Source organism: Peromyscus maniculatus, chromosome 11 (genome assembly GCF_049852395.1).
Source record: "Peromyscus maniculatus bairdii isolate BWxNUB_F1_BW_parent chromosome 11, HU_Pman_BW_mat_3.1, whole genome shotgun sequence".
In the NCBI taxonomy this organism is placed as follows: domain Eukaryota; kingdom Metazoa; phylum Chordata; class Mammalia; order Rodentia; family Cricetidae; genus Peromyscus; species Peromyscus maniculatus.
In genome coordinates, this window is record NC_134862.1 from 97755279 (window position 1) to 97778508 (window position 23230).

The 23230-nt window shown below is 44.7% G+C and overlaps 1 protein-coding gene across 1 annotated transcript in view; it reads left to right on the plus strand.

The window, feature by feature from the left end:
* Positions 1–23230, plus strand: part of LOC102928770 (usherin) — a 418898-nt gene that overhangs the window by 342915 nt on the left and 52753 nt on the right. The window contains exon 41 of the mRNA XM_076548181.1: positions 19176–19403. Coding sequence (XP_076404296.1) covers positions 19176–19403 — 228 coding nt within the window. The remainder of the gene's footprint in view (positions 1–19175; positions 19404–23230) is intronic.

A 23230-nucleotide genomic window follows, 5' to 3' on the forward strand; every position in this document is an offset into this window, starting at 1 on the left:
TCCCAGCCTTCTAAAGGCAGAGTCAGAAGAATACTAGGTTCTGGGGCAGCCTGGGCTATATAGAGTTTTAGTCCAGCCGGGGCTAACAAGCATTACCCCATTTCAAAAGACAAACAAAAGATCTTTCCTCATTGCGTCTCTATTCTACAACAACACTTCCCCCAAACTGTGTCCCTCTAACAAAATGTATTCGTTCTCACTCATAGCAGAATGGCCTTGTGGCAGCTGACCCCACTGGGAAAGGAATGACAGAGTCAGCCGAGAGGACAGGCCACTCATCGGCAAACCACAGGAAGCATCTCAGAGACTCACTGAGACTGTCCCCCTCCCCCGGAGTCTGCGGTGTTCTAAGGACAGCCTCCTTTGTCCAGTGCAGTGTCAGACCCTCATCGTTATGGGGTGAGCCTGTGACGCTAACTACAGTGCCCAGGTCCAGCTTCCTGAGGGTAACATGGACTAGTGACAGTGCCTGGGTCCAGCTTTCTAGACCTTCAACAGGGAGCATTGATCCCTGAAAAGTAAGGAAGACTCAAACCCAGTTTTCCCCTTGAGTTTCTAGGAGCGCCCCTGGAATAACCAGGTGGAAAGAATGATAAGTCACCTTCCGTTGACCTGTAGGCCTCTATCCCAGGGCCTGCTCTCTCTCACCTCAGCTTGTGAAGAAGCCACAGGGATGTCTGAAAGTAGCTTTCTGGGTCTGGAGAGATGGCTCAGTCAGGAAGCATGAGTTGCATCCCTCAGAACCCACATAAGAATGCTAGGCAGGGTCTTGTGTATTCATGGTCTAAGCCCTAGGGAGGTGGACACAAGCAGATTTTGCCAGCCAGCTCAGCCTAATGGGAGCGCCCCAAATCAGTGAGACACCCTGTCTCAAAAAGCAAGGTGGATAGGTTCTGAGGAATACCACCCAAAGGGAGTAGCTTTCTAAAACACCATGTGCATTAAACCATGGTTAATTTTCTTCCTTTGTGGCCTATCATGTTTTAGAAATGCTGTAATTAGCACTTCTGGCTTCAACATAGTAAGAGCCTCAGGAGACACACCTTGTCCTTTCAGCGCTGGGCGACCTGGTCATCATGCTGCAAGCCTTGGCATTTGTCCTTAGCAGAGTGATAATTATTTATTAGTGGAATGGATGCTTATTATATTCAGAAATTAAAATTGTTAGGGGACAGTGTGCGGAGGATCACATCTGTTAGAAATAAATCACTTAAAAAATTATATTAGTCTCACAGACGGTCAAGAGCAGAGTGAGGGGAGGAGGTGCGAGGGGGCTGAGGAGACTTGCTCTAGAATCCTGTGAAGTAGAGGGTGCTCACTGTGTTGTCAGCACATTACAGCGTTCAGACATCCACTCTGCGTTTCCCCTCTTTGAACCCTGGGTGTCCAATTAGCAGTGTGTGTGACTTTTCCATTCCAAGATAGCAGATACATGGAATGGCTAGCAAGGGGTAAGATTTAAAAAATTAAAAAGAACATGAGGAGAGACAGGAAGGGAGGGAGGGAGGGAGGGAGGGAGGGAGGGAGGGAGGGAGGGAGGGAGGGAGGGGAAGGGAAGGGAAGGGAAGGGAAAGGAAGGAAAAGGAAGGAAAAAGAAAAGAAAAGAACAAGAAAGAGATCATTGAAGAATTCCAGAAACAGAGGCCAAAGGAATTTTTAATTCAAATGATACTAGAGTTTCAGAAGAAGCAAGGAATTTTAATTGGAAAGGTTTGAGGGTTTGGAGTGGGGATTGGCACAAATCCCCTCCCTAAGATCCACCCCCACTTTGTGTTTCCTGAGCGCATCTTCTCTTCACACAGCCTGGTCTCAGTAGCGGTCACATCCTCATCCTCTGTCCAGTGACTTTGCAGCTCAGGTGCTGTGCTGCTTTCTGGTGCCTTCAGCAGCTGCTCTCCTCGCCCAGCAGGAAGTCCTGAGAGGGGGCTCGCTCTTGCAGACACTCTCACAGACGAGAGAGAACCTAGGCCTCCGTAATTCCAGCTGATTGAGATGTATGGAAGTGTATTAATCCATACAGCCTCATTAGGTGGCCTCAAGCAAAGACACTGCCATGTATGGACCATCAAGTCCTATGAAGATAAACTCCCCTTTCTTTCTCTCCCTTTCTCCCCACTTCCTCCCCTCACTCCCCGCCCCCCACACACATACCATTTCTGTTCTCTAAAATGAAAAGAAAGGGAGGTTTGGGGTTTTTTCCCTGAGAAAGCAACACTCTACCACGGGGTAGCCAAATCTATAAGGTCTAGAAATAAGACATTCTGAACTTATACCTTCAGAGATAGATCAAAAAACAGACGGTTTTCTAAAATATAATATTTTTATTAATTCCTTGAGAACGTTGTGCATATACACATTGTACTTTTTATTGTTCTCCATTCCTTCCCTATCTCCTCTTAGGGCTGCCTCCTGTCCCTATGCATGCCCTTCCCTTTCAAACAGATAGTTTTAAGAACCTTAATTTCCTAATTTTGAAGGAATTTAGTAATCTTCATCCAGGAAATGAAGGGTCTGAAGGAAATGGCTGGATGCTGTAACCCTCTGATGTCATGTCCAGCGTTCAGAACTCAGCCCTGTCTTCCTGAAAGGACATTGTCTGTGTTTGTGCTTAAGGTCTAAAGAGACTGTTTTTGAGCTCCTACCCTCTAGAATGCACAGACCTCTTCCTTTTTGCTAGAAGAATGTCCTCCATGGGGCATGTCTAAACACCATACAGAGCAGATATCAGAACCATCCACACACCCACTATCTTGACCGTGATGTCCCAGGCAATCCTGGCCCTTCCTGCAGTAGCGTGATGGCATGGAAACACAGTCCCCGGCAGTTTTCTTTTTACTGCTGGATTATTGCACCCTGTTGGGGGATCCATCTGAGCATTTCATGTGTCCTACTTTTCGCATGCCCAGATGGTGGCTACGTGCTTTGGTTTGAATTGGGCAGCCCTCATCCTTCATGCTCTGTAGTCTGTCTGGTTATCAAAGAAAGATATGAGACAAGGGAAATTCTTCCCTTTTCCAGCTCCTCTTCATCTGTCCTAGTCACCCACAGAAATGATGTGTTCATACAATTGCTGGGATGGCAGTCACCACGATAACTGAACGTCCCTTCCATGGTGCGGTTAACTCCTTGTACCCACGGTGCCTGCATCCCTCTCCATGAGGATCCTTTGCGGTGTAAGCCATTATATGAGATCTTATCAGTTACATGGGAGGGAGCAGCACTGTGAATGTTTTATACGCCAAGGAAAACACTTAGATTTACATTGGTCTGTTTCACTGTAGTCTTTAAGCTGAGCAGAGACTTTAAATGAAATCATTCAGCCTGAGACAGTGACATGACACTGTCACCTGGAAACACACTGGGCCACGTTCACAGCTATCTTAGGATGCGTACAGCCTGTGTCTACAGACTGAACACATCTGATCCTGGATCTACTACTTTTCCTGCGTGTTGACGTTTAAAGCCCAGTGCTGCTGTGCAGCATTTGGGGACTCCACCTACACACACCTTCAGTGCTTGGTTTCCATCTCTGTATATGAGTTTTCTGAATGTGCAGAGTCTTGTTCCTAAGGAATAGGACCTAAGATGTGTGCACTCCAAGTTCCTTCCCTGCTCCCTCAGTGCTCAGAGCTGTGCTGGAGAAGAAATGGCTATTACAGTATCCGCCTGAGGCATCGGAGGCCTTCAGGTCTTCAACGGATGTCAGCACTTTGGACAAAGCACAAAGCCAAGTTAAACAGCTGCTCCTCTGAGTCATCGGAACCCCAGGATTCCTTAGCAGCTCCCAGGAGGAAGGTCACGCTGAAATCACTGCTCTTGAGTGACAAAGGTGTGCTGGGCATTTTCAGAATGGTCAGCTACTTCTCAAAGTTCACGAGGAAGTTAGTAACTGTTAGGTGCCAAGACTCCGAACAATTAGGTTGTGTGCCTAAAGTGTCCCTGGGGTGAGGGATGAAGCCAAGACGTGGGCTCTAGTCATTGTCACCAAGGAACTCTTGTTTTGTTGAAGGTTCTAAAGTCTCAAAGTTGCCTCTTCCACCAGATGTGAGTCACAGGACTTTAAGGGAACATTGCTATTTCTTAGGAAACAGGAATCTATTTTTATCTTTTTGAAAAATAAAAAAAGTAAAAATCATGAATTCTGGAACAATGAATTAAGCACCCAAAATACCAAATCCACAGCACGCCTTCTGTCCTCAGTGAGAACTTCTCCCTGTTCTGGTGAAATATCTAAGAAAAACGTATAAGTTGAAAACTGTCTTGGATCTACCTAGATGAGAGGAAAACCACAATGAGGTCTCAAAACAAATAGAAGTTGTTTTTATTTTTAATTGAGTATGCTTAGCTTAAGTACATTTTCTCTTAAGGTATAATGACTAAACTCTGATCATTCCCTTTTGTTTATTCATTTAAGACGCAAATAAAAGCAGATAATCAATAGATCATAATCTAAAACCAGAGGATTTACGAGTTAATAAGCTTGAGTCAATAGATACGCTATAACAAAGCTCTCAACGCTAAACCTGACATAATTTGCTTTACGCTAAGCTGGTTGACTTAATGCTTTAATTTAATTCCAATATTAACCGAAAAATCCAAAGAAAGGGGGAAATTTTTAAATCCTATTATATTAAAATATTTTTCAAGCAACAACTCAATATCACCATGCCACAACTGCTGATGTGTGCCACTGAAGCCTACCCAACCATCCGGGTCTAATGTTTGATGGACAGTTAACCCTGTGGAGCCTGGTACAAGTGAGCTACGGATGTTCTCAATGCTTTCCCTTTGACGGCTCTTCTGTCAACCTCAACTGTCATATTTTTGTCTTTTATGCCTGTTTCCCCTGATTCATTGCCAAATCGTCAGGGATGTTGTTGGTTTTGTGTGCATTTATGTGTATTTTGTATATGTGTGTGTGCATGTAGATGTATTAGGGTGCTTGTGTATGTGTGTGTATGTGTGTGCGCATATATATGTGTTAGGGTGTGTGTGTGTGTGTGTGTGTATACATATGTGTTAGGGTGCTTGTGTGTGTGTGTGTGTGTGTGTGTGTATGTATGTGTGCATACATATGTGTTAGGGTGCTTGTGTGTGTGTGTGTGTGTGTGTGTGTGTGTGTGTGTGTGTGGTGTGTATGTGAAGGCCAGAAGACAACCTTAGCTGTCACAGCTCAGGTGCCATTCACCTGGTTTTTTGAGAATATGTCTTCCATTGGCCTACAGCTTACCAAGCAGGCTGGCTAGATGGTCAGCAGGCCCAAGGATCTACCTTTCTTCACCCCGCTAGTGCTAGGATTATAACACAAACATGTGTCACCACACCCAGAATTTTATAGGAGGGAATTGGGTTTGCAGGTCATGTACTTCACTGACACCTCTCACTCCAGACCCAGAATCCTTATTTCTAAAACAGTCCTTCTACTTGTCTTTATTTTATTGTACAGCCTGACCCCTCAGAAGGGAAAAGGCTGTGGGCAAGCCTGGGCCACACGGCAGTAAGAAGGCCTTTCCTGATTTGCTGAAAGGAAGACGTGACACACCATAGCTTTGCCTTACAAAGTCTGGTGTCATTAGTGGAGACAGTAAGAGGTATGAAGTCATATCCCAAATGCCTGCAAGGTCATGAGCACAGACTCTCAAGTCTGAATGCCTCCCATCAAATCCTGATTCAGCCCTGATAATTTGATGAGCATGGACAGTTTGCTTCAACTACCTTCTCACCTTCTCATCCATCTTCTTCCTGAAAATGAAGATAATGTTCTCTCTCTCTCTCTCTCTCTCTCTCCCCCCCCTCCCTTTTTCTCTCCCCATGTGTGTGAGCAGGTGTGTGTAATATACATATACATGTATATATATGACTTGGAAAGCTCTGTGTGTTTTAACCCTTTAAGACAAAATACTTTGTAGGGAAAGAATTCAAAGGCTAGAGAACTTACACTGTGAGCAATTTTGAGAGCAGCAGTACTGGTCACTGGTTACAGGGGTCAGTTGTATCTTTCAGAGCAGCCATGCCTGCTGGCCTAACACCTGAGTATCCATTCTCCACCCCACGAGTCATGGAGTTTCCTGTGCCCATTTGGTCTTGATTAGCATCCTGGCTGTCACACTGATCAAGTAGCAGTATGCTTCAGCTGCCTCTTAACCAGCCTTGTGGTCCCATGAGTGTTGTGACCAAAGAACAAGTCCAGTCACTCTGCCAAATGAACTCATGCACTGGCTGTTCACTGGGGGCTGGGGGCGGGGGGTGGGGGGTGTCCCTTCTCTGTTTGGAAAGGATAGTCAGGAAATCACATGGCTATTTTAGAGTGAACTTTTCCCACTACATTTCTCCAGCTCTGAAATCATGGGCGTCCAGCTCTCTCCTGTGCTACAGGTGACAGCTGCCCTGTTTTTGTCCTTGCTGGTGCCTGCACAGACTTGACCAATGCCGAGCATACACGCTTCAGCCGAGCTGTGCTCGCCGCTGGTACTGCTGCTCGCATTGCATTTAATTACCACTTGAACTCTCTTCAAAGAAGTGATGCTGGCATTCAAATTAAAAGCTATCATAAACCCAAAATAGGGCAGAATCAGCCACACTGTGTGTGTGACTTTTTTAAAAAACAATATCTACATTTATATAAGCTTAAATTAAGAGTCTCAACAAATATAAAATTTAAAACTCTAAAGTTTTATATTTTCATTTAATTAGAAGTACTTTTTTTTCCACTTAGGGATATATAAATATGCCTGTTAGGGATATATAGTTGTTTTGTTTTTATCAAGGAGTTTTTTTATAGATGGTTTAGAAAACATTAGATATATGCCATGATATTCTTTTTTTTCCTCAAAATTGCTAGCATATTGCCAATAAGATAATGTATTTAAATAAAAGATAATTTATGCGTCCGGCAGACATCTATTGAGCACCCATATGGTGCTAAGAACATTCTGTATCCCCCGTCTCTGTCCTCTAAGACTCAAGACCTAGTCGGAAGAAAAGACAGGTAAACTGATCACAATAACACAAAGTAAGAGCAAGAGAACAAGCAGAGAATGAGAGGAAATGACTCTGTCTGGGGACTCAAACTCTTCCAAATGGAACTGGCATTGAATTTGTGTTTTTGAGATGGTGGGGAGTTCCTAAGCTTGAAAGGGCACTCTGAATACTCCATCCCATCCGGGAATGCCCTGAGTCAAAGGGCAGGGGTGTGGGGTGAGCGGGGAGAGCCTAAAGGTGTGAGGTGAGCAGGGGGAGCCTGAAGGAGCAGGGAGAGCAGGGGGAGCCTGAAGGAGCAGGGAGAGCAGGGAGAGCCTGAAGGAGCAGGGAGAGCCTGAAGGAGCAGGGGGAGCCTGAAGGAGCAGGGGGAGCCTGAAGGAGCAGGGGGAGCCTGAAGGAGCAGGGAGAGCAGGGGGAGCCTGAAGGTATGGGGTGAGCAGGACAGAGCCTTCAGAGAGAGGCAGGCTGCAGGAGTACTGCTGAGGCCATGGAGTTGGGCCCTCCTGTGCTTCCTGACCAGATCCGGTCCAGCATTCCTCGGCCTTACAAATGATAGATTCGACTTTGATCCTTCTAATTGACCCTGACAATGAAGTAGACTCTAGAAGCAATGAAGTAGACTCTAGAAGCAATGAAGTAGACTCTAGACAATGAAGTAGACTCTAGAAGCAATGAAGTAGACTCTAGAAGCAATGAAGTAGACTCTAGAGTGTGTCCAGGAGCCATTTCAAAGTCCCAGGGCAGAGCCTTAGCTCCTCCCACCTTCTTGACGCTAGGGAAGCAGAGATGATTAAAACAAACAAACAGACAAAAAAGCCCACTCAAAGCAGGAAATGAGCCTCTCCTGTATAAGTGGGGTTACAGAAAATAGAGTAATATAGAGTGACTCTGAGACTCACCAGTCCTCAAAATGGAAAACCCGTCACCTGACTCAGGAGCATTTGCTTCTGGTGAAGTGTTAGGACTCCCTCAGATGAGACACTAATAGCCATGGGATATTTTCTACACTCTGTGGTGTTTTGTTATCAGCCTGAGCAAACTCACAGCCCCCAAAGTGTCTCAAAGGACTCGGATGATCACGTTAAGCCTGAATGAGAAGGTGCCACTCCCCGGCTTTCCCACAGAACCTGGAGTCAACTCAGCCCACAGGGTTCACACATCTGACCCTGCCCATCACTCTGACCCTCTCTTGTCGACTTGGCACACATTCCTATCCGCTAACCGCCAAGCTCGGTCCCACCTTAGAGCAGTACGCAACTCCTTTCTGCCTCTGTGTGTTTCTCCTGGTGCCTCACTAGGCTGGAATCCTCTGTATTCTCTCCTGAGCACAACTTCCTCAAGGACCTCCCTTACCTGCTAAACCAGTGACCTCACTGGCGTCCCTGCTACACAAGGCCAGACACCACGTGGTACCTCCCCCTGTCTCGTTCTCTTCAGAATTCCCTGCAGTGCCCTGTGATGCCCCATCCTTCCCCTCCCCTCCTCCCTCTCCCTCTATCTTCCTTTCTCTTCCTGTCTCCATGCTTTTCCCTCCCTCTCCCCTTTCCATTCCCCTCATGGTAATGTAGAACTGAAGGAGCTTGTCCTTGTTTCCTGGGATTTCTCCTGAAGTTAGGAGGGTGTCAGACATCAGTGAGCTCTTGAATGTCTGTTCAGTTACAGTTGCATAAATGCTGCACACTGGCTGGGGGAAGACTCTCTTCCACGTGCATTATCACCAGTGCTTGGCTTCCCATAGAATAGATTATCAGGGTGGAACTGCTGGGTCACAGGCGATGCACACTTTTAATTTTGATAGATCAGAAGTGCTGCTTTTTAATATTTAGTGTGACTGATTTGCCACTTTAAAATTTAATTATCACAAATTTAATTTTTTTCATCTCCCCCTTTGACAAATGTGCCATTTCCAGCCATCCTTTTTCCCCCTCAGTGTTTTTATGGTGTTTTATGGTAATGGGACATCATTGTACATATTGTAAGGATTCTAGTTTTTGCTTTATTGATTGATACAGCCAATTTTCCAGTAAACAAAGTATCTGTGAGTTGAATCTTTATCTTCTACTGACCCCTCTCACTGTGAAATGAATGATACACTTAGAGAGAGAAGAAATGCTCTCTCCCCTTATCATCCTTCTTCTCTCTGTGTAGATCAGTGGTTCTCAATCTTCCTAATGCTGCGACCCTGCAATACAGTTAGTTCCTCATGTTGTGGTGACCACCCATCATAAAATTATTTTTGTTGCTACTTCATAACTGTAATTTTGCTACTGGTATGAATCATAATGTAAATATCTGTTATGTGAGGTATCTTATATGTGACTCCTGTGAAAGGGTCGTTCCACCCCAAAGGGGTCACGCCCCACAGGTTGATAACTGCTGGTGTAGATGTTTGGACAAGTGAAGGCATTAAGGAATGCACAGGTCTAACTGCTGAATGTTTCAAGTCAGAAATATATAATAGTTAGAGTAAAGGGCCCCTGCCTAGACTACAATAACACACATCACAGTCGTGTGGGAAGGGGTCCTGTGCTTATACATTCTTTAGACTAGAATAACACACATCACAGTCGTGTGGGAAGGGGTCCTGTGCTTATACATTCTTTAGGTCTTGCACCTGAATGTTGTAGTGTTAGTGTCAGTGCTAAGAATGCTTTGGTATTTGCATGGCCTGTGAGCTAGCCTTGCTCCCCAGGCATCAGTGGTCGCTCTAACCTTTTCTGGGTACTTTGTAGATGTTTGATCTTTGCAAGATGCTGGAGTAAGGATGTGGCTAGCTCCACACAGACATGTGCCCAATACAGGAAAGTCCAAATGGGGCACGTGTGATTCAAGAGAGGACAGAACATGCAGTTTTAGTTCAACTCACTTTCTATCTTTCCAAAACTCATTTTATGTTTTTATTTGTGTCTATCTGTGTGTCTGTGTGTGTATCTGTCTGTCTGTCTTTGTGTGTAGGTATCTATCTGTGTGTCTGTCTATGTGTGTCTATGTGCATGTGTGTGTGTGTGTGTATGTGTGTAAGCATGCTTGCGCGTATGCGTGTGCGTGTGCATGTGTGTGTGTGTGTGTGTCTGTGTGTCTGTGTGTGTGTGTCTGTGTGTGTAAGCATGCTTGCCCATGCAGACACCTGTGGAGGCCATAAGTTGATGCTGGCTATCCTCAATTACTTCTTCACCTTATTTCCCTAAGCCAAGGTTTCTCACTGAATGCAGAACTCTTCATTTTGGATAGACCAGTCAGCTGAGGTTACAGTGTACATGGCCACTCCTGGGTCTTTTCTTCCAGGAGATCTGGCTTCAGGTCCTTCTTCATGCTGCAGCAAGCACTTTCTACACTGAACTCTCTCAGCAGACATGTTTTGTTTTACAAAAGAAAACTCCTGTTTTCTTTTTCTTTTTAAAAAAAAATCAGTTCTTTGAGAATTTCATACAATGAGTTTTGACCATATTTACCCCTCCCCTGGCTCCTCCCAGATCCACCCCCTCCCCTACCCACCCAACTTTGTGTCCTCCTTCCCACCCCATCCATCACATCCAATCTGTGCTGCCCATGTGTGGCTTTCTACTGGGGTGAGGTCAACCTACCAGTGATAGTATTCTTTTTGTTGTTTTATGATTCTAAAAGTTTAGCTTATAATACATCCTTTTATGATTCTTTCCTTACTTATTATTTATTCTATGTGTCTTTTATATCATGTATCTTGATCCCATTCATTTCCCCCATCCCTTCACATCTGCTCTCTGCCCCTGCACACACACACACACACACACACACACACACACACACACACACGCAAAAAAATAAAATAAAATTTAGGAAAAAAAAGAAAAAATTAAAAATCTTGTCATGGAAGCTGCAGTGTGACACAGTGAGTCACACAGTAAACCCCTTTGGTCCATATATCATTACTTGCAAGTGTTCATTGCAAAGTCATTGGTCTGGTTCAAGGCCTCTCGTTTCTACTACACCATAGATGCTGGGCCCTCACTGAGACTCTTCTTGATATCCTGTATTGCCCTGTGTTGTGGAGATCCTGCAGCTTTAGGCTGTAGGACGTGTCCCTTCACATGCTCCAGCAGATCATAGATGGGGTGGATATCAGGGTAGGCCAAGCCATCACTCTGGTTCTGGGCCTGGGCAACTGCAGGGTTGGTCCATCTGCCAGTTCTCCCCACCAGGGGGAGCTCTCCAGCACTGCCCTGCTAATTCACCTCTTGCATCAATGAGTGAGGGGTGGGGCCGGTTCTTCTGCTTTCCAGATCTCAAGGTTGGCTCTCCCACACCTACACCACTAAGAGCCAGCTCTGTTGTGTTGCCCAGGCGAGGTAAAGGGCCACTCTCTCAAGTGCTCAACGGCAATATTCTTAAAGAAACTGGCTCTCCTTCTCCCAGCAGCTTCTGGTCCAGCAGCTCCTCAGCTAGGGGAGGGACTTCATATCCACCTCCCCTCTCCGTGCTTGGATTTGGTCTGGCCTGAGCTTGCACAAGGCTTGTGCATGCTGTCACAGCCACTGTGAGCTCATGTGTGCAACCGCCCTGCCCTGCTCGGAAGACATTCTTTCCTTGTATTTACTCACTACCTCTGGCTCCCAGAGTCTTAATGATCCCTGGGCCTTGGAAGGAGAGAATGCAGGGCAGATACTACATTTGGAGATAATCATTCTATAGTCTCTTATTCTCTGTACCTTGGCCAGTTGTCGGTCTCTGTGTTAGCTGCCATCTACTACAAATAGGAACTTCTCTAACGAGGTGTGGGAAAACATAATCTGTGGATATAACAATAAATCAAAAGCCCATTGAATACTATGTCCACTTAGCTAGGGGCCTGTGACCTGTCTAGTCGCAGGCTCTTGTGCCTTTAACTGTGACTGGTATCGGTTTCATTATGTGAAGCAGGGCTTCAATCCAATCAGAAGGGGTTTGGTTACTCCCATGACATTCATACCACTCTTGTATCAGTGGGCGTGTCTTGCCGGGCCACTCATTCTTGCAATTTGCCAGTTTCACAGCTAGGTAAGATTTTTAAAAGGTATCTTTAAATTTATTTCTTTGACAATTTCATAAAATATATAGTGTGGTTTGATCATATTCACCCCTCATTTCTCTTACCCCTTCTTCCCAATCTGTCATCCTCCTACTTTATGTCTTTATGCATTTAAGCCTCTGTGTATGATTAGGGTTGCTTTCATGTGCACAGATGTAGGGTTCTCTAGCAGATCACAGTATGTCGAGGTACTCTGCAGGAGTGGAGAAGGCTCTTCCCAGAAGTCACAGATTATTAAACAAAAACCCCAGTCCCAACAAAACAGTATAGGCTCTTGCTTTCCCACCACAGCTAGATGGTGAGACTGCTCGTGCTCCAGTTGCAGAGCATAAAGAAATCACACAGGAACTTGCTGGAAAAGCCTTTTTGTTGTTGTTGTTCTTATTGTTGATGTTGTTGTTTCTAAAAACTCATTACAGAGTTTTGAAGTAGACGGTTTAGCAAAGCTTTTCCAGCCTTTCACCCAGGAAGCCATTCTCTAGTTACCTGAAAGGGTGGTGAGCTCTTCTTACCAGCTGAGGAGCAGCTGAGTTACATTCTCATCTGGCCACGGTACTACAGGGCAAAATGTTCAAGCCTGTGCATTATGCCATCAACCACAGTGCAGGACTCTTTGCATTTCTTGTATATTTTTGGTCTAAAGTCACTTCCTGGTGACATCCAGAGCGCCCTTCAGCTCTGCCACCCATCCTCCTCAGCTTAGCCTCCACGCTCCTTCCTGACTGGCCACTCAGTAGCCTCTAGTGAGACTTCGCTTTTTTCCTGTCCTGAACTCAGCACCACTTTCAATTTACATCTTCTCCAAAGTTTCATCTCCTCTCTTCCAAATTCAAAAAGGCCCCTCTGTGTTTTCCTCACAGATGGCAGAACCGGGTTCAGAATTGTGTGCATCTCTGCAGTGCGGCCCAGCTCCATCCCATTCTAAGATATTCAGAATCCAGTCCATCTGTTTTCCATCCATGGTCCATTTTCAGAAAGCCTTTTGTGCACAAAACGCTCAAAATGCTTAAAGAATATGGGGCCAATGAGACAGCTCAAAGGGCAAAGATATCTTCTGCAAGACCTGATGACCTTACTTAGGTCCTCAGGGCCCACATGTAGCTAGAGTTTTCCTGCCTTGCCCACAGTCAGGACAAATCTCTGTCACCCACCAGTCCCACAGCCGCTCAGACCCAACCAAGTAAACACAGAGACTTATATTGCTTACAAACTGTATGGCCATGGCAGGCTTCTTGCTAACTGTTCTTATAGCTTAAATTAATCCATTTCCATAAATCTATACCTTGCCATGTGGCTCGTGGCTTACCGGCATCTTCACATGCTGTTTGTCATGGAGGCACTGGCAATGACTCCCACTCAGCCTTTCACTTCCCAGAGTTCTCCTCTCTCCTTGTCCTGCCTATACTTGCTGCCTGGCCACTGGCCAATCAGGGTTTTATTTATACAGAACGATATCCACAGCACCCACATGGTGAAAGGAGAGAACCAGCTCCCACAGGTTGTCCACTAACCACCACCACAATCACCATCACACACACACACAAATGAGAGAGACAGGGGCAGAGAAACAGAGACAGACAGACTACTGTGGATATCCCTTTATATGCTGTGAATGTGTTGCTCTGATTTGGTTGATAAATAAAACGCTGATTGGCCAGTAGCCAGGCACGAAGTACAGTATAAGCAGGATAAGCAGAGAGGAGAATTCTGGGAACAGGAAGGCTGAGTCAGGAGTCACCAGCCAGACACAGAGGAAGCAAGATGTGAAGGTAGAACTGAGAAAAGATACCAAGCCACATGGCTAAACATTAATAAGAATTACAGGTTAGTTTAAATGTAAGAGCTAGTCAGTGGTAGGCCTGAGCTAATGGCCAAATAGTTTTAATTAATATAAGCCTCTGTGTGTTTACTTGGTGTGGGACCGTGGGAGCTGGGTGGGACCAAGAATACTTCAGCTACAGCAGACAGAGAAATACAAAGGGAGAACACTTTTTAAATGTAATTTTAACAGCATTTAAGACTTGGAGCTGCTCACTGACAATGCCACGTGTTTCTCTCACCATCTAGGCAGCTCCAGCTCACTACATAGTGATAGTGCCTTGCACACACACATGAAACCACAGACCAGGGAACTAGGATGTATCTTTTTTTCCTTTCTTGTACTGTGAATTGATCTTTGATTTACAACAGTTCTGCATGCATGTGGAACAACATCGATAAATGTCTTCTCCTGCCTTCACAGAGCAGAGGAGGCTGTGATGACGTTGATGTATGTGTGAAATCAGTAGAAATTTCCTGATAAAGTTGCCACTTCTCAGCCTTGGAAGTCTTAGCCTGTTTTAAATTATCCAAGGTTGAGATGTTGCTAATGAGTGGTAAAGACATCATCTCTTAAGACTGATTTCACTCATGCAAAATAAATACTAGATGCAAATATGTTAATCAACCTTTGAGGAACTCAAATATTACTTTTCTAAATGGAAAAAGAAAAAGGAAAAAAAAGGTCCAACAGAACTGACAAATCAGATTATCTGGGCTTAAGAAAACTGGATAAATATTTTGTGAGCATCAGAGCACAGAAAAGGTATTCAGTTGACCGCAGCTGCTCTCTCTAAACCCAAGTCTTTAGGAAATAGTACAGGGGACCCCAGATAGCTTCTCATGCTTTTGTCTTCTTAGTCTGAGACTCAAGCTCCCATCCATAGCTTTTCCTTGAGTTTGTCATAATGAGAAAGAAAAATGTGGCTGAGAAACAAGCTATGAGGTCGGCATGTTTTAATATGGGCTGGTCTGAAATTCTCTTTGTGCCTCACATGTGTGTGGATGTACATGTGTGATCATGTGTGTTGAAGCCAGAGGTCAACATAGGGTATCTATTTTGATTATGCTCCACCTTCTTTTCTGAGGCAAGGTCTATCACTGAACTTGGGGCTAACAGATTCAGCTAGGCTGACTAGACAGCAAGTCCAGGGATCTTCTTGTCTCCAACTCCCCATCCCTGGGACTGTACACATGCACCTCCCCACACAGCACTTTCTGTAGTGCTAGGGTTGAACCCAGGTCCTCACGCTGACACAGCACATGCTTCCAACAGAGCGCTCTCCCCAGCCCTTTGAAAGTCACTTTTTCTCTGGGATTTTGCATGGATGAGAACTGAGAGGTGAAGGAACGCTCCCCTCAGCTGGTCCGTATGTATAAGCCAGAACTGATCCACTTTAGGATAAGGAGCCAAGGAAAGTGAGAATAACAAATAAAAGGCAAAGCAGAAGAAATCCCATTGACTGGGGATGAAGTGAATGGTGCCCATGAAGATTAGCCCTTTTCCAAATTGCAGTAAGCGCACATAATACTCCTTGATAGGCACAGCAGCCCCCGAGCCTCACCACGTTGGCTTCATTACTGCGAGGAGCCTCAAGAAGCTCCTCACGGCTGAGGTAGAAGGGCTTAGTGAAAACGCACCACAAAGACCAGAGGGAAAGCTCTGGAAACTGCTGGATCATCAGATCAATAGACTCAAAGGTGACTAAGTTGGGTTGCTTTCTGCAGTTTAAACATTTGTGCAGGGACTATCCCCATGCAGCCTTTTATTGACAGCTCCAGATCAATGGTAATTTTTGATCATTTTCAACCTACATAAACCTATTGACCCCTTGGCCACCTTTGGGGCATTTCAAGTCGTCAAAAATAATCAGAGGAGATGGTGTAAAATTGTCAGACTGCTGAAGACTCCAAGTAGTTTCATGTGTCCACGAGAGCAGAGTTGAGAGGTTAAAATGTAGTTCAAATTGGCAGCAGGACCTCTACCGGCCGAGCATTCCAGAGGGTCCTGTCTCTATGCCTCATAAATGACACACTGATTTGTATCCCAGCTCTGACATGTCTGCATATAAATTTTAAAAAGTAAAAGAGGCTGAATCTCATCGGAACTACTAGGTGGGGCGATCAGATGAGGATTAGTTCCAGTAAAAATTTCTTCCCACCTTCTTTTACTGAGATGCTTTCTTCATCTGCTGTGTAACAAAAGCAGATAAACTTGTATAATAAAGACTATGGAAAGGCTACCAGTGTAGACAAGGGTGGCTAAGAAGAGGGACTGGAGTATGAATTGATAACCCAGAGGTGAGTGATACAATATAGGGAGCTCAAAAGAAGTGCTAGGGACAGGTTGTCACCCAAATGGTAGAGAGCTTACCTTACCATACAGGAAGTCGAGGTTTCAACCCGGCACCACAGAAAAGTGAGTGTGGCGGTGCCTGCTGGTAATCCCATCACTCAAACGTGGGAGGGGGGCACAGAATTTAAGGTTCAAGGTCATTCTCTGTTACACGGCCAATCCAAAGCCAGCCTTGGATACATGAAACCCGGCCTCAAACAGCAAAGTTTAAGTTTAATGATTAAAATAATAGGAGAGGGTCATGAAGTGGGAGAGGATGCAATAATGAAAATCAAAAAGGAAGGAGAGAAAAATGCCCGGTTGAAAACATCCAAAGAGGAAAAGGAGAATAGTGGGGAGGGGGCGAATATAAAACCTGGAAAACATGAGGGAAAGTGAGAAGAGTGAGGGGGGGCTCTTCAGAAACAACAAATAGCAAAAGAACTGTTCTTCAGTAAAATGTGGTTGTATTTATGTAACGTAAGGCAAACGTAAGCCAGATTAAGAAAAACACTATTAAAATCGCCCTTTACAGGACCACACCTGGAAACATCTGGGACAGGGATGCAGGCGCTTGAACTTGAGACACACAGGCTGCATTTCTACATTAGATGATGGAGGTTTTGAGGCGGGGGCATTTTGAAGACTTTCGCTTTCAAGGATCTGAGCCATAAATGTTTATTAAAGGAATCTATAATGAAATCAGTTCTGTTATTTTTTTAACGGTTGCCAGGAGTGTGGTGGAAGATTGAACAGCCGGCTGTTAATCATTAAGTACTCATGTTACGAAAAGTGTTTGGTAGGATTGCCATCTAGGGGCTGAATGGAAGTCTCTGCTAGGAAATAAACTGTAATGGAGCAGGTGCCACTATTGACAATCTACATATGGTTTTGCTTTATAGCCCACATGCTTTTCCAGTTTCTTGTGACAAAAACCGTCTCTAAGTGTGCCCCAGCAGCCCACTTTCTCATCCATAATCTGTTAGAGGTGATTCCGGTTCACTTTGGGGCCTCTGCTTTTATTGGCATCTATTACCAAATCTTCTGAACAAAGAATTATTCTTTTTTGCATTATTAATCTTACCCATGTTTGCCCTATTTCCAGAGAAAAGAAATCATTTGTCAGAAAAGACTGTTTGTAATCAGGACTGGAAGCATCGTCGGATTTAATATTCATTGTGGTCATCCTGGTTCGATGCTATATTTATCTAAAAGACCAATCCAATGTTGTGGAGAAATAAGTTTTTAAATATTCATGATCTAACTTTTAATATTTTAAAAAAGAGAAATTAATATTTCTGTAAAATTTGTTTCAGAGTCTGGCCGCTTAGCAAATGTTTAAATATTAAAAGATTTCAGGAGGTTAGCGTGTAATATCGTAATGGGACGTACTGAAACAGGAAAATTGACTTCACGAGTCTCAGATCCATAAAGGAAATTGTATTTCCTCTGCCCAGGTTTCTCACAGAATAAGAGAGATAGCTCAGTCAAAAACTTAAAACCAAGAATGTGAGAAAAGAATCAAAACATATGTCTATAGTCTTTTGGTTGTGTATGTTTTTCACCTTCATCCAAAATGACGTTTGGAAGATTCCAAATAAAGGAGAATTCCTTCCTCATAACTGTGCCTATGTCTTAGCCACCTACCCTGGGAGATAACTTCCTCTCCCTACCTTGGCCCATCAAGAAAAAGAAACACTTGGTAGACTACCAATGTCACATTTAAACATCTAATAAACCCAATCATTACAAGTAAATATCACTCAGTCAAAACTTAGTCATGATTGTTCATATTCAGTGGTTATGGTCCACATTAAAAATACCCCCTCTCAAAACCTGCCTCGTGTGTGTGTGTGTGTGTGTGTGTGTGTGTGTGTGTGTTTACTCATGCATACATTGCTACCCCTGTTGCAGGCATAATTCTTACCTTAAACAGACATATCCATCCAGCCCAGATTGGCAAGAGCACCCCAGGGCCTCTCAGAATGTTAAGATTCTTAGCTCCAGTTAAGTTATGCAAAATATGTTAAATGTCTCTCTGTGAGCCAGAAACAAACAAACAAACAAAAGTAATTCTGCTATCCCTTTCTTCTTTTAGATCAACAAAGGCGAAATTCTCAAAGCCCAGATAACAGTTACTTTGGGTGCACTTCATGGTTTTAGTTACGCTGCTTCTAACAAATAGGAATAATTTCACATTTACATGAATAACAGGCTTCTCTGAGGGTGTTTGTACATTTATAGTTCAATGGGTTCATTGCTGTTTTCTTGTGTTTGTTTTATCAAATTTGTAAGATATAAATGCATAGCCACACACTGAGTGGGAGAGGCTGGGGAGTGGAGGGTCTCATGTATAAATAAGTAGCATGGCAGATTAGAGGTTTAGGATTGTTCCTGCTAAGTCTCACAAAGCCTTCCGATTAACCTGCTGGCCACTTCCCCACAGTTGCTAGGATGCAACTTGGGGCCACTGATCTTCGTTAAGCAAAATGCGATTCTCATCATGGGCACCACAGTTTGTTGGTTTCAAGCTCCAGAAATCCACAGGTCCCATCTGATACAACTTTTTCACATGTCTGAAATCATTCATTAGTTCAGTGGTTCCCAACCTTCCTAATGCTGCGACCCTTTAATATAGTTCCCCATGTGGTAGTGACCCCCAATCATAAAATTATTTCATTGCTACTTCGTAACTGTAATTCTGCTACTGTTATGAACCGTCATGTAAATATGTGATATGTGACCCCTGTGAAAGGGTTGTTTGACCCCAGCCCCTAACAGGGTTGTGAGAAGTTGAGAACCATTGCATTAGTTGATGTATTCAGTATGGACAAGAGCAAGCAGAAAGAACACTCACTGTCTCCTCAACACGAGTTCAAACCTTTGCTGTGTATCTATGCCATTGTTAATGCCGTGCATCCTGACATGGCCATGCACTCCAGAGAATAACCTTCTATTGGCTTCTAAAGGATACCTAATTTGCCAACTTTCTTACAGGGAACAAGCCATGAAGCCCATCTTTTTGGGTTAGAACCATTCACAACATACCACATGGGCGTGGTCGCTGTGAACAGTGCAGGACAAGCGTCGAGCCCCTGGACTCTGATTAAAACTTTAGAATCTTCCCCAAGTGGACTGATCAACTTTACAGTGGACCAGAGAGATAATGGCCGGGCTTTGCTGCTCCAGTGGTCGGAGCCAGTGAGAACCAACGGAGTGATCAAGGTAGAGTCCATCCTGCATGGGAAATCACACGGGTCATCTTCCAGATAAACAGATGCGCTCTGACATGCCATCAGGCCACTGGGAAGCTGGTTTAATTCTCCTTGATGGCTCCTCTAGGCACTTCAGCCTAGATCAGTGAAGAATAGCTGGGGAGGGGCCTGTTATGGGCCCAGCAGTGTGCTAAGATTACCTCATTTAATCCACACATCAGCCCCACTAGGTGGGGCCCACTAAACTTCATGAGGCTCATAAAGGTTAAGTAGATGCTTCAGGCAATATTGCCAAAGATGGGGTGGGATTTGAAGCCAAGATGTCCCCAAAGCTCTGAACTCTGGATGACCCTAACCTTCCTGCCTCCTCAGCTGCCTACTTTAGGTTATTTCCTTAAGCCTTACCTAATTCACTAAGGAAGATGGATCTGTCTCCTAACTCCTTGACTCTCACACGTAGCCATGAAAACTAGCCTTTCAATGTCACATGTAAAGCCTCGCCTCACAACCTGGGGGTGTAAAGGAGATAGCATTCCCACAAACAGCCCACACTTGGAAGCTGTAAACCCTTACCCACATGAGGTAGACCCACATCTTTTCATGTTCTTCCCAGGGCTGGCAGCGACTCATCCTCCACTTCTTCCCTTTGGCTTTCCCTCGTCAGTCCCTCCCAGGTCAGGATGGCAGAATCCCCAGCTCCAGCGGCCGTAACCACTGCCTGCTCCCATCGCTCTCCCCACATGCTGGGGATGCCCGTGTCAAGTCCACATCGAACAGTTAAGACTAAACTTCTCCTCCTCAGCCCTGTAAGGAGAAGGAGACAGGAAATAACATCCATAGCTCAGGGCCAGGAGCCAGCTCCAACCTCCTGAGCTTTCTCTGGGCTGCCTCTCAGCTTAACTGGAGGCCCTGCAGCCAAGAACAGAGACTCAGAGGCAAGGCACATCCCACCAACAGGCATCAGACAAACCCTCCTACAGGGTAAGAGGCCTAAATCCCCAACCTTAAATGCTGAATCTCAGCTCTCAGGCCCTCCCAGGCACCAGAGCTTCCCCCTCCACGCATCAAAGCTCTCTCTGTGTTTATCGCCCCCTCCTAGAGACAGCGTCTCCTGAGAATGATTGACAGGAGGAATATTGACTGACTCCCCTTCCCTTCATCTGCATTTCACCAAATATTTATTGAGCTTCTACTAAGTGCCATGCACTTATTCAAGAGAGAACAAGACAGAAAAGGCTCCTGCCGTCAAGGCCCTTCCATGGGGATGAATAAATGCAGGGAGAGTGTTCAGTCAAAGAGGGGCAGAGGCACAAACAGTAAGCTGGTAAATAAACAGCAAGGGAATTTCAGAGAGCCATGGATGCTATAAAGAAAATTAAATAGAGTCGTGTAATTATGCCTGCTCAGGCTATTTTAAAATGGATAATCATTTGAATTGAGTTGACATTTGAGCTGAGCCCTGGATGACAAGACAGAGGCAGTCATGTGAAGATATGGGGGCAAAATGTTCCAGACAAAATGAACAGCAAACGCAAGGCCCTAAGGCACAGATGACCTTGGTGTGCTCAAGGAAATGGAAGAGAGCCTGTGTGGATGAAGCCTCTAGAAGGAGGAAAAGATGGCACCAAGGGAGACTCCAGGCAGGGCGGCCCCAACCTTGTGGGCTGTGACAAGGAGCAGGGAGCTTGTTCAGGGTTCAGTGAAACATTACTGAAGGCTTTAATCAAACTTCTCACTCAGGCTGCACACTCCTGACCTGGGAGAGGCTAGTAGAATTTAGAGCCTATTGGAGAATTCAGGGTAGAATTCAAATGAGATGGTTCAAATCAGAGTGGGCATTATGAAGTCAAGAAATATGGGGCTGTTGGAAATGTATGTAGAAGGTAGCGATGAGACTTTTGTTAATGGGCCAGATATGAGGCATGAAGGAAAGAGGTGGTGACTCTTCAGATTGCCTTCTGGGTTTTGACCCTGAGGTGTTAGCTAATTGGGAAGGGGAAGTTGGAAGAGGAGCGGGTTTGAGGGACAAGTAGATAGTGAGTCCAAGTTCAGAACGCCAAAAGAAGATGCCGATGAGCTATGTATCCGCAGCCTGTTAGCGGGCAGCTGTGTTTAAAACCTTGGTGATGGACAGAATCACCATGGAGAGAACATAGCCAGTGATGAGGAGATCCTGGGGTCGAGCCCTAGGGTGCCAGGAATTTGGAGGTCATGAAGAGGAAAAGTAGTCAGGGGAGAATGAAATGAGATAAAAGATGTTGAGGGAAGGGTAGGTGAGTAGTGCATGCCACACGTGAGGAGAAAAGAGGCTGGACGTTATTGAGATGGTAAGTGACATGAGAAGACGTGGACCTGGACTGGGGAAGAGCAAGGTCGCTGGAACCTTGACAGCTCACATGCTAGAGGAAGACACCTGAGCCGAGTGGCTTCTGGAAAAGATGGTGACCAAGAAAGAGACGGTGGCAGCTCCCTGAGGAAACTTAGGTGGGAAGGACAGCAGAGAAGTGGGACTGCAGCCAGGAGATTGGGGTGCTGAGATTTTGATGTCAAAATCAATGAGATACTAGAGCACACTGAAACACTAATGGAAATCGCCAGAGAGGGAGGGAGATAATAGGAATGATTACAGTAGTGGGGTCCTTAGAAAAGGAGGGGGATGGATGGTGTGGGTGGCCTGTAATTGGGCATAGATGCTTCAGTCATGGGGACAGAAGCCAAGATGACCACAGATACTCTTCAGCTTACCCTGGGATACATCCAAAGAAACCCATTGTTAGCTGAAAATATTATTGAAGTGAAAATGTATACTGAACACACAACCTCCCTAGTACCAAAGTTCGACCTTGCCTACTTTAATTATTCTCTTGAACACTTAAATTAGCCTATAGTGGACCAAAAATCATCTTACATGAAGACTATTTTATAATAAAGTATTAACTATGTAATTTGTTGAATACCAAACTGAAAGTTGAGAAAATGGCTGTTTCAATATGTCTTCTCAAGAGATTGTAGCTAAAACCTGGAAGTCGAGATACTTACAGTATTACATTAATACTTACAGAAGTATGTGACAGAGGCCAATTGGAGGAGAAGGCTGGGGGTGCACTAGAATGTAAAACATGTGAGAGCATGCCTTTCTAACTTCGTCTGCTTCTCAATGGAGTGTATGGGAATGTCAACAACCAACTCAAGGGAGAGAAAAGCTTGTTGGCAGGTAGTGGAGAAAGGATACGATATAAAATAATTACTTTGGACAATGAGAGAGCACACACAAAGGGGGAAATAGGGTTACTACTTGATAATTACCTAGCTTGATAATTTACAGACAAAGGTCAAAGTAAGACCAACCCAATGGTATTTGTTAGCTCCGTGTAACTACAAATGTGTGCTACAGAGGTTAAGATTCTCTGTGTGATGAGCACACATGGTTTGCGCAGACCAAGGGCAAACACCACAATCAATTCTTCTATGACTTCAAAGAGAAAGCAAAGCATTTCCCTCTCCCATTTTGTTATTAAAACTACGTAAATGTGTGTCCATGTATTATATATACACATGTGACTATGTATATATACAGTTACATAACATGATGTGAGCCTGCACACAAACACATACATATACATAGAGATGCAAATTTTCAGCCATAGCATCCTGTAACAAGGACAACTAGCAATATCATTCCATTTCACAAGAAGCTCAGAAGAAGGCAGATTGTTCAGATAAACCCCAAGTACCCTCGTCAGGATGAGATCAGAAGTGTGGAGTGTCTATAAATGGGATATTTAAATGTTCTTCCTGCTGTTCAAGCCTCACAAGGGCTGTGTGAGCCATAGCATT